Below are 11999 nucleotides of genomic sequence, written 5' to 3'. Positions count from 1 at the left end.
CGGGTCCCGGTGTCCGTCCACGGGGACCCAGGAGGCACGTGGCCCCGTCTCTCACAGGTGGGGTGCGGCCCAGGCTTGCTCCGGGGCCGGGAGCCTGCACAGGGCACGTCCGGCCTCCCTCTGTCCTCTCCTCGTCCTGCGAGGACAGTCAGCCTGTCACCCAGCCTCCCCCGCCCCCACCACTGGATGGCCAGTGGCCCGAGGGCAAAGTGTCACCCCGAAGGCAGCTGGCAGCTTCGTGGGTTCTGCACATGTCTGTCGGTCTGTTCAGGAAAGTTTTGTTGTCTACACAGCCTTCCGTTCTCCAGACAAATCTCGAGGTCTTCCCGAGAATGCAGACCAGTCTCTGAGGACTAGCACCTCAGACATGACTTTCCTGAGCCCCGGGGCCCTCGCCCACTCCTGGGGCGCCTCAGGCCCTGCACCCATCTGCGGTCACTGCCAGGGCCTGCAAAGCAGACCGACTTGGGGCAGATTAACGGGAGGAAAGAGCAGGCACGGACGCGGGCACCGCGCAGACGCTCGGAGGCATGGCCAGAACGCGGGCCTGGCAGGGGAGGGACACCCTGGTGGAGAAGTGGCAGACGAAGGCCGGGGCCTTCGCGTTTGCAGGGGCAGCAAAGGGTGTGAAGGCCACCGTGGGACATCGACGGGAGACGAGGGTCATTCCAGCAAGGTTTGGGGTGCCGGCTGGGCCGACCGCAGGCCGGCTGTCCCTTCATTAAGAGGCGCCCTGCCCTTCCTGCTGGGGAGCTCAGAGACGTTCTCGTGTCTGCCTTGTCTTGATGTCTCAGCTCTCACAAACCTCCTGCTGCCAAGGCTGTGCATTTGGGGTGGTGCCCTCTGACTTTTCCAGCTGTGGGGTTCAGCCCCTTTGAGTGCTGTCCGCCGACCAGAGGGGTCCGGGTTTCTGTGCGAACATGGTCAGCGTCCTCGGGCCCCAAACAGTCAGAGCCATGTGGGGGGGCTCGCCAGAACAGCTGGTCTCCCCCCAGCTGCACCCTCCTCACCAGGGCTGCCAAGGCACCCCGCCCAGGACGGAGGCGCACCGCCCCCCATGGCTTTGCCGCCACCTTCGTCCCTTCCGCCTCGAAGTCCCCGGTAACCAAGGAGTCTCCCATCTGGATCTGCGGCAGAGTCTCTGGGACTGGAGTAAAGTCCCCGAGTCTGGGCCCCGGGCAGTTTGGGATGGGACGAATTTAAGAATGTCGCCGGGAAGAATGTCCAAAACTGTAAGAAGTCATCGGAGCCCAAACCTACTGTGACGCTGGCTGGAAAGCGAAATCTCAGATGCTGGAGAAGAAGCTTTGAGCTTCTGTTATGCGTTTGCTGCGAAGGCAGGGCAGGCACTGCAGGACAGGGTCACGCCCCGCCGGGGAGGACGCGGCATTTCAAGGGCGTGGCAGCTTTCTGTGCAGCAACAAGGACATCGCTTGCTTAAGGCAAAGGTGACACGGTTACTTCGAGCCTGGGCTGCCTGCCCGGCTGACCACCCCAGCTCAGAGTGGCCCCCAAACAGGCCTTACGCTCCTGCGGGTGGTGGCTCTGGGCTGGCGCAGGGCTCAGCGTCCAGGGGCGTGGTTCCTCCGCCCGACCCGCCCGTGTCTGTGCAGCTTTCACCGCTGGGTCCCCACGGGGAGGAGGGGGCAACAGGGCAGGGCCAAGGGAGGCTGCGGGCAAGATGCACCTCCTTAAGAAGCTTCCTGGACTTCCTGGCCACGGCTGCAGGAACGGCCTGCGTTTCATGGGGCACATGGCCCCTGGGGCGGTCCTGAGGTCTGTTAGTGAGGGAGGGAGAGGGGGAGGGGCCGGGCGCTGAGTGGGCGGGCAGCAGCGAGTGACATGGGACGTGCCCCGACGGAATGTGGACGCTCACGGCCGGCGGGGTGGAGGCCGGAGTCCCAGGTGTCCGAGCTGCCTCATAGGGACAGAGTGCCCGAGACACCGCGTCATCCGGACCCACCCCCGACACTCAGGGCTACAGGCACACGCACACCTCGGGCTCCGAGACGTGCTCGCGTCACCCGGGGCCTGCTCTGGGTGAGGCCCGGTGCCGTCCTAGTCCGTGACCTCCGCCACGTGGCACACCTGGACCTCCGCTTGTTTCGCAGGGCGGGGAGCGGAGCTCAGTTTCGATAGCTTACTGCCACACCCAGAGCTTGTGTCCTGGCCCATCCCGAGGCTGCCACCGAAACCGGAGGACGAGGCCGCGGCCGCGCCGCCTGTGCCGTCAGCCAGCAGACCGAGGCAGCGGCTGGGCGGTCAGGGTCAGCGTCCACGGTCAGTGTTCACGGTCAGCGTTGACAGTCAGTGTCCACGGTCACTGTTCACAGTCAACGTTCACGGTCAGTGTTCACGGTCACTGTTCACGGTCACTGTTCACGGCCAGTGTTTACAGTCAGCATCCACAGTCAGCGTTCACGGTCAGCGTCCACGGTCACTGTTCACGGTAAGGTCAGCGTCCACGGTCAGCGTCCACGGTCAGCGCATCAGCACTCTGAGGGGGCCGCGGGCGACGCCTTCAGAACTGTCTTGCCTTCTCCATCCGGCGCAGGGTATTTAAGGGGACATTTGGACATTATTCCAGGGCCTCTGTGACAGTTCCGGAGGGGTCTGTCACGCTTCACGGAGTGTCCCTCTGGCAGCGTGGCCAGAACAGAGACGGGAGGTGTCTGGAAGGCAGGCTAGCCCGAGAGGACCGCGATCAGTACGCGTAGAGGTGTCCATCATAAGTTTCAGGGCAACTTTCCGCAGCAGGGGATGCTCCGAGCCGCTGGGGACGACCTATCGTTGAGGTACAGGACGAGGGAAAGTGAAGCCGGGGACGCGGTGAGGCCTCTGCTCTGGGGGCCCGGCCCGGCCTCCTTCACCGTCACGTCCCAGAGACGGGGTCCCCGCACCCCTCCTCGCAGCCCCCGCTTCCGGGGGGTGCCGTTCACTCCCGTCCCCGCGCGTGCAAACACGTTCGCAGGACACCATTGCCACCTCTCCTCCTCCCTTTCTCAAGCTGAAGCGAGCAATTCCACAGGGGCCAGAGCTGGAGCTTGCAGGGGCCACGGGTCCGGGCACTGGGGGCGACGGTGCCAGAGGCACAGGGGGGAGGCGTGAAGAGCGTGGGAGGCAGGGGCTAGAAGCTTCCCTGCACGGTGGCAGAACGCGCTGCCCCACAGGACGCCTCCGCGTCAGAGTTATGAGGGGCCGGTGGTTTCGAGAAGCGGCAGACGCAGGAGGGCTGCTGACCCGTGTCAGGAGGCCGTCGTTTGTGGGGGTGTCTCCGCCGCACCAGGAAGAGAGGGTCACTGACTCGGGGGACCGTGGGTGGGGCAGGCACGGGCCTAAACCTGCATGACGGCCTACCCTGTTTCCTGTGGCTTCCGGTCACCCCCAGAGCTGACCCCGCCACGCCCTTCCTCCTCTGGCCTTCAGCTGAAGGTGGAGTTTAAGCCTGAGCTCTGAGCCGTCTGGCGGGGTTACTCATTTTTTCCTGGGAGTCTCCTACGTATGCGTGTTAATAAACTTCTACTTGTTCTCTCGTAAATCTGTCTTTTGTTACATGCTTCCCAGCTGAGAACTTAGAGGAGTGAAGGAGATTTTATTTTTTCCTCCCTACATCACCCGGGTCCTACTTCCCCGACCAGGTGTCATTCTTATGAAAGAATGACAGGACCTGCCCTGCTTCCCTTGGGTGGTTGAAAACACGTTCACAACAGACTCAGTAAAACATAAGCTCCTTTGCCCGACATAACTGGGGAATGTATAAGATCAATAAAAATTCATTCCGTCCTTCCCAAGGTATCGCGCATCTGCCAGAGCTGCAGAGCTGGACGGGGCGTGGGGAAGATGCTGCTGCGAGATACACCGAGTCACTGCACACTTTTCGAGAATGGATTCAGACTGGGCAGGGAGCACCGAAGTGGCCGGCAGCGTCCCGACAGCAGGAGCCCGGCCGCCTCGCCCCCAGGAAGGGCAGCAGCCGGCTCCTGCTCAAAGCCCCGTTGGCTGTCTGTGATGGGTTGTCCTTGGGGTCAGTTCACGCTGTGGAAATGGCAGTGGGGGAGGGGACCTCTCCAAGACTGAAAGGCTTCAAGGAACAACTTCTGAAGGAAGCGACCGCATAGTGGGGTCTCTGAGAGAAACAGAGTTAGCCCGGTGAAGAAGGCCGGGCGGGAACGTCCAGAGGCACCGGCGCGGGCAAAGTGGCCAAGACGCCCGTGCTTTGCCCACGAACAGGGACACGGGGCAGGGGCCCATCGGGCTGGAAGAGAAGAGGGGCTCTGAAGCTGTCTGTGTGCCCTGCGGGGGCCGGCTCCCTAACAAGCAACGCACGGACATGAGGAAATTAATAAGAAAGGCAGTAAAGAACAGAGCAAGGTTATGGAAGGCCAGTTGATAGGAGAGGAAGGGCAAACGACTTGTGAACGTAAGAATGACGCCCAGTCTCACTTGCAATTAAAGAAACGCCCAGTGAAACAGCTAGATGCCCCCGTTCAGCCAGCACGATGCGAGATTGAGACGGCTGCCGACGTAGCGTGTGAGCTCGGGGGCCACACGGCGCCTGCACGGGTGCAGCCTTTTAGAGGAAAATTAATTAAGGTCGAATTTTAACACGTATCTACTCAGTAATTTGGTCCTATAGATTTCTTCTCCGGATATCTGCCCAGGAATCCAGAAGCAAATGAGGTGCATTTGCCATGGTTTCCTTTAGAACGGCAACACACTGTAAAGCAGTTTATGTGGCAAGAGGACCAGCCATCGGGGAGATTATGACGCCTCCACCTGGCGGGCCACCCACGCAGTGCCACACGGAAAGAGGCGTTCCATCATGTCAAAATATGACCGAGATTTCTGTTGAATTAAAAATGGCAGAAGAAAAATATAGACTCATTTCATGAACTTTTTTTTTAAAAGTCCGTGTATGACTTAAGAGAGACATAAAATAGAGCCAGAGACGGAGCGGGTATTTGGGGTACAATCTTCACCCCTGGAAGGGCCAGCCGAGCCCCAGTCACCTTTCTGGTCTGAAGAGACCCCTCTGATCCCCACCTTCTCTCTCTGCCGCCCCTCCCCCAGTCGCTCTGGACCACGACATCTCGCCTGTTTCGATAGCATCCCCTCTGCTCTGAGAATTTGTCCCCTCTGCTCCGAGAATTCGTCCCCTCTACTCTCGCCCCTCAGGCTTCCGCTTGGACCCACCTGGGAAGCCCCTTCCTCTGCACATCCCCTAGCTGTCACAAAAGCACCTCTGCGTCCCGCATCACAGTCCCTCGCATGTCACAATATACATACCTGTTAATTTGCCTGGGCCCCCTAAACTTGGAGGCAGGTGTGTCAGGCCAGCCACGGCTCACGGCTCCGCCTTCACTCCACTGGCACCCGGTAGACACGCGCTCCCTGAGTGAGTAATAACCCAGGGACGTGAGCACGGGGAGCCGCTGAGAGCTCCCCAGAGGACCACACGAGAGAAGCAGCGGGTGGGGCGCAGGTGAGGCGGGGTGGGGCGCAGGTGAGGCAGCCTCGCTGGCGGAAGCGAGGTGCGGGAAACGTTTGCCCAGCGTCATCGGCAGTGAGAAAGCTGTGCTGAGGAGCAGGACGCAGGGCAAACGGGAACGGGGCTGGCTTCAGATGAGGGACGAAACGGGCTTGTGACGAAGGTCGGTACTGAGTTACATAGACGGTTCTGTGTGATCGCGCCAAAGTTGATGGGAATAGTGCCTATGCCCCCATCACTGAGAATTTAAAGCCAAATGGAACATAATATTTTTTACATTACTATTTGCTATGAGTCAGGGTCATATTGTAAGTAAATTGATATTATGTTTTCAGAGTTTAAAAACACCAAGCAAACATTTCTCAGGGCCCATAGATGAGTGATAACGAAGAAAGGTCAGGGGTGTGGAACCGGGTGTCCACAGAGAGCCCTGCGGGCCCCCCGGGGAGGGAAGGCCGTCCTGCTGGCCTCAGAAAGGGGAGGCTGCGTGACCAGGGTCACATTCTGTGCAGGTCCCCTTGCGGGAGAAGCCACCTGGGCGTCGCCGGCCTGAGGGCACATATCCTCCTCCTCCAGGCATCTCCTCCCTGTCACAGGGACTCCTCGGCCAGGTTAGCACCTCCAGAACCCCCACCCCACCCGGGTGACCCGCCCAGGAGGTGGGTGTCCCACGCACGCTGGTCCCGATCTGCTCCTTTCTCTCCTAAGAACTTTGCTCTGGGGTGCCAGAGTAGGGGGGGTCTTTGCTTAGGGGCAGGATTGAAAGAGAGTTAACAAGTGAGTTTTCTTGTTAGGACACACAGCAGTGGCGGAGTCTGGTAACTTGTCTCGTTGAGGTCGGTCCTGGTGGGTCCCACCCATAGGCCTTAACCCAGACCTTACTGCAGTGGGGACGGAGGGGACGTGACCCCATCTTCGGTCTCACCAGCACGGGCCATCTGTGCTCCAGCCCCGGCTCCGCGTGTCCGGCTTCGGAGACCAAGCGGGCAGACACACCTGCTCTCTAGTGGCTGCTCCTGACGCGGAAGCCCCCGCAGCTGCGCAGGTGGCCACCCGCCAAGGAGCCCAGGAGGCGACACCAGCCCTCCCTCCCAGTCCTCCGGAGCCTGTGGCCTGCGAGATCAGAAGGCCTCAGAGCCCTCGCTGACCGAAGCGGGACTGACCAAAGCAGGACTGAGTGTGCGGGACATGCAGGGCGAGGTGAGGCGTGTGACTTCATTCCAGACGAAAAGCAGACAGGGCTGGGCGTGCTGACCCTGGAGCCCCCAACAGCCCCCCGTGGACACAGGAGTCTCAGCCCTCAGGTGGCAGAAAGGCCTACACGCTCCCAGGAGGGGACAGCTTAACTCCAAGTGACGTCTGAGAAAGGACTCACAGGCGTCCTAGTCTTTCCATGAGACTCAAACATAAATGCAGGCGTGAGGTCAAAGGCCAGCAGCTACCCTCACCGCTGGTCGGGGAGCCCAGATGTGCAGGGCGGGGGTGCGGGGTGCGGCCTTAGGCTCCCCTGGGGTGCAGACGAGCTGCGGGCTGCTGCCTCCAGCCAGCGTCTCAGGCGCAGAGCTGCTCGGGGAGCGTCTCCCACCACGTCCAGCTGGTTTAGCGGCTCTGAGCGCAGTCAATCTGCCGTGAGACCCAGACCAGCCTTGCGGCAGGTGTGCGGGGCCACGGGGAAGTGTGGATGGGGTTGTGCCTGTGTCCCCTGGGGAGAGGCTCTTTGTGGTGAGTCCCCTCCTGAGGGGGAGGGGAGACCTCAGACAACGGTGTGGAGGTTTCGTAACAACACTGTGCTCTCATATGGGACAAGGAGCTCAGGAAAAGTTCAGCATCATCAGTGACAAACAACATACAATGTTCCGGGGCCGTGGGGCGGACGGCTCCCCATGCTACCCGGACCCCAGGCAGAGGGTGGGTCTACACACGGAAATCACGGTGCATGAGGTGGGGAGACAGAGGTTCAGAGGACACCTGGGAAGTGTTTGTTTGACAAGCCCAGGACTGAAGTATGCCTACCCGCTCATCGCTAACCAGCTAGAGAGGAACAGCTCTCAGACAGAGATGCGCACACTCAGTCACACACACACACACAGACAGGCATGCACACATGCACACATGCACATATACACACTCCTGCATACACACACAAGGCATGCACACAGACATGCTCACGCACACACAGGCATGCACACATGCACAGGCATGCACACATACATACACACTCATACACACAAGGCATGCACACACACGCACATGCACAGGCACAGGCATGCACACGTGCACACATACATACATAGGATATACATATACACATGCACAGGCATGCACACGTGCACACATGCATGCATAGGATATACATATACACGTGCACAGGCATGCATGCATATACACACTCCTGCACACACAGGCTTGCAGGCATATATGCACACACCACACACATACACATAAACACACATGTACGCAGTCATGCACATACACATGTGCTCAAGACATGCACATTTACGTGCATAGACATACACGCACATCATCTTTATCATTCCTTAGCAGCAGGTCTGCAGAATAAGAGACGCGGTGACAAGGACCCTGACGATGACAACAGAGGGCGTACGACTGCTCAGTTGTTGGAAGAATACGGTCCCGGAAGAACTCTCGGCAGCCGAACCAGTCAGAACTAGGAGGCCGGAAATATGGCGATTTCCCGACCTTTCAAGGGTAACCTGGCCCTTCCGGACCCCAGGGCTTCAGGAAGTGATTCCGTAGCACCAGGGTCTCACGGAATGTCACATGCCATCTGGGAATGTTAACAGTCAGGCGTCGCTTGTGTTGGTACAGTCTGAACGTCCCACCAAACCCAAAGGCTACTTACTGAATGCTGAGTGCACAGCACAGGGTGCGGCGCCCGTCAGAGGCGGGACACCGGGGCGCAGGGGGACGCGGGGGCGTGCACGGACGTTCAACCCCTCACGCCTTCTGCCGCGGCTCAGGGCGACACTCGTCTGCGCATTTGTTTTTAAGATTTCCTGTGACGTTTTCTGCCGTGGACTCCGGGTTGGTGGCTCCTGGAGGCTCGCCAGCCCGGGGGACACGCTGAGCAGGTGTTCAACAAACAGCTGCTGAGAAAGTGGTCAGGGCACCGGCTCTCAGAAAACGAAAGGCCTGTGGGGCGGGGGGGCAGCGAGGAAAGTTGTTCAAACAGCTTCAGAGCCCCTGGGGACGGGGAGAGGGGCAAGGGCCGGGAATCTGCCACGCGCCACAACACGTCCCCGGAGAGAGCACCCCCACCTCGCTCCCGCCGTCGTGGCTTCTGGTCCTACTGCGCGTCCCTGTCACAGAGGGCCAGGAGGTGCTTGTCCACGGAGTGGGATGAGCGAGTATGTGGTCCGCCCCCAGAGGGAGGGCAGCTGGGACTTTGGGACGGGGAGCCACGTGCAGTCATGCCGGCCACCTCCGAGGGCGACCCCGGCTGTGGATTCCGGGTCGCAGGAGGGCCCTGCTTCCTGTCACCACACGTGGCCTCTACGGCTACTGCACAGCAGGCCCCTGGGGGCGTTTGCTGGACGCCGCGTCTGCGCGGCCGTCTGCCAGGCCAGCTCCGACGGCCCAGACAACTTCTTGTGTCTTTTCAGCTCACCAGGGATAGGCCACACCTCAAGGGCTGCCGGTCCCGTGGCAACCAGCTCGGGGACAAGTGTCACGACGTCACGGTGGCATTGCCGCCGTGCCCAGAGGGTGGCGCCTGAGCCCGCACGGGCGTGCGGAGCCGGGACAGTGAGGCGGGCTCAGCCGCAGCGCTAGCCACGTCGGGTGCTGTGCGCCCCGCGCCGTGCGCTGACCGGCACTTGCTCTGGAAGCCGCTGGCGTCCAGCTCTGAGACGGAGGGAAACTCGGGAAAATAATGACGGGAAACTCAGGGGGAAAAACCTTTCATGATGAAAATAAGACGCCTAAAAATAAGTGGGAGTTTTAGCGTAATGTGTAGAGTTTTGTCATCCGTGTAGTGTAACATGCATGACAAAATTTCTTTATAAAAGTATATCGCCTTTAAAAATCTCTATTTTTTAAAGTGGACGTTCTTTGTAAAAACGGGGAAGCGGTATCCGGGCGCATCGCGAGGGGAGGGGGAGCGTGGCCCCTTCCTGCCACAGGCCTCGTCGTCCAGAGAGGGTTTGCTGAGTGGACTTCCAGACGCACGGTGTGCAGACGCGCATACACACACGCGTGTGCGTGTACATGCATTTCTATCCCTACGCATCCACGGGTGTGTATGATTCTTGATTTAAGATGAGCTCCTACTATTTTTATTCAAAAACCAAGCAGCGATTTCTCTTTCGAAAGCGCTCGCTCAAGCACGCCAGCTCCGGCCTGGGGCCGACGGCTCGCCAGGGAACATTTCTCAGGGCGAAGGCGTCCGGAGAGGCAGCCGCCAGGGGCTGCGGTCCACAAACAGGCTGGGCCACTTGCTCAAGCCCAGCAGGTTTTCGCAATGATTCCCCGGTGTCCTATTGGTCCCTTGCAAGCAACAGCAAACCGGGACAGAGTCTCCGTGTCCCGATGCCCCGAGATTTAGGAAGCCGAGGGCCACGTCTGCGCCTGGGACGGAGGAGGCTGTGAAACTAGGTGAGATCGAGAGGACGGCGTGACTGAGTGTGGCGGCGAATTTTACATTTTACGGGGACCTGTGAGTCGTGGGAGCCAAGGCACCCGATTCGCTTGGGAGGTTCGCCAGTGCAATCTTACATTACAGTGGCTTTGCCTGTGCACAAAATGGTCAATTGAAAACTACCTGAAGATTTCGGCACAGTCTCCACCTTTGGCCCTCAGCAGGGTGTTGGGGACCGTGTGTCCTCGGCTGTCCACATTGCCTTTCCAGGTCCCCTAGCTACGTGGCGGTCAGCAGGACACTGGTGGAGCTGCGGGCTCCGACCCGCTGGCTCGCCGGATGCCCGAGGGCTGCGGGGCTGGACGCCCGGTCTCTGTCCAGTCTGCACCGCGGGGCGAGCAGCTGGAGCGGTGGCTGTGTGTGGCCCAGTGCGCTTCCTCCGCCCTCGTGGCGAGGTCCCAAGGCGGCCGCCCCCCGTGCTTGCTTTCATATGACCTGCTTTATTGGGGGGAAGCATGTATCCCCCGCTGGATCTGTTCGATCAGTTTGCTTAGCTGTCTGTTGCCTGTTCGCCTGCATTAGAATTACACTCCTGCGAGAACGGGCCCCTCGCCACCTGGTGAGGGCCATGTCCCCAGCCTGGAGTGACACCTGGTGCAGGTGGCATGGCACCCCCAGCAGTTGTGGGATGATTGTGGAAGGCGGTTCCACATGGAAGGCCGCAGAAGGCTCACGGGGGAGAGAAAAGGGGCTGTGTATGTGGAGAACAAACACTTTGTGTGCTGCGTGTGCCTCTGTGTGTGCCTGTATGTTTGCCCGTGTGTGCCCATGTGCACGTGTGTGGCCGTGTGTGCGCATGTGTGCATTGTGTGTCCCTGTGTGTGTGCTTGTGTGCATGTGTGTGCCCATGTGTGTGTGCCTGTATGTTTGCCCGTGTGTGCCTGTGTGCCCGTGTGTACGTGTGTGCCCGTGTGTGCTGTGTGTGCACGTGTGTGCCCGTGTGTGCACCGTGTGTGCCTTGTGTGTCCCTGTGTGCCCGTGTGTGCCCGTGTGTGTCTGTGTGTGCCCGTGTGTCCCCATGTGTGTCCGTGTGTGCCCGTGTGTGTCCGTGTGCCCGTGTGTGCACCGCGTGTGCCTTGTGTGTCCCTGTGTGCCTATGTGTGCCTGTGTGTGTCCATGTGCCCGTGTGTGTGTCTGCGTGCATGCACGTGCAGAAGTGTCCTACACCAGGAGCCTCTCACCCCTCTGAGTCTGGGAGTGGAGAGTAAAGAGCATCTTCTCTGACTCATTCGATGTTGCTAAGCGGTGACGAGTGAAGGACGGTCAGAGGCCGCGGGCGGGTTCCCATGGCAGGTTCTGGCTGCAGAGTCGGCCCAGGTACGAAGGAAGGCTCAGGACCTGGAGGGCGGGGACACCCAGAGCCTGGAGGCTTGGAGGGCAGACACCACGCAGGAGCTGGTGAGGGCGAAAGTGCCTCGTCCCCTGGGCCCGTGGGTTGAGCGTCGCCTGAGGAAGACCTCGGCCACACACCGGCCCTGCTCCCGGCTCCGCGCCCGGGGCCTCGGCCCAGGGGCACCGGGTCCAGGAGAAACCCCACTCGACTCGGCAGGCCCGCCTCTCCAGGTGCATGGTCACAGCCGCCATCTCAGCCCGGGAGCCAACGGGCAAAAAAAAAAAAAAAAAGGCGTCAAGCGCGTTTATTTCCAAAATGTAATTATTCCGAACTTAGGCAATGATTTGTTCCTGTCCCTTTATATTCAGTTTTCATCTTTGTAGTTGAAAGTATAACTAGTGAACAGGATGAATTTGAATACACATGGCGCTGCTTTTATTAACAAAAGTGTGCAATTTAAATGTCAAGAAAATTGATATTAATTGGCTTTAATATTAATTCTTTGAGAGAAAACCTTTGAC

General features: G+C 59.6%; 1 protein-coding gene across 1 annotated transcript in view; it reads left to right on the top strand.

Moving 5' to 3' along the window:
* Positions 1 to 530: 530 nt before the first annotated feature.
* UNC93A (unc-93 homolog A) overlaps positions 531 to 11999 on the top strand; it is a 39465-nt gene continuing 27996 nt past the window's right edge. Inside the window, exons 1-2 of the mRNA XM_011377475.2 lie at positions 531 to 676; positions 996 to 1101. Of these exons, the coding sequence (XP_011375777.1) occupies positions 531 to 676; positions 996 to 1101 (252 nt within the window). The remainder of the gene's footprint in view (positions 677 to 995; positions 1102 to 11999) is intronic.

This window comes from Pteropus vampyrus, unplaced genomic scaffold, assembly GCF_000151845.1.
Source record: "Pteropus vampyrus isolate Shadow unplaced genomic scaffold, Pvam_2.0 Scaffold312, whole genome shotgun sequence".
NCBI classification, from domain to species: Eukaryota; Metazoa; Chordata; class Mammalia; order Chiroptera; family Pteropodidae; genus Pteropus; species Pteropus vampyrus.
The sequence above is the reverse complement of the archived record's forward strand: the minus strand, read 5'-3'. Positions and strand labels throughout refer to the sequence as shown.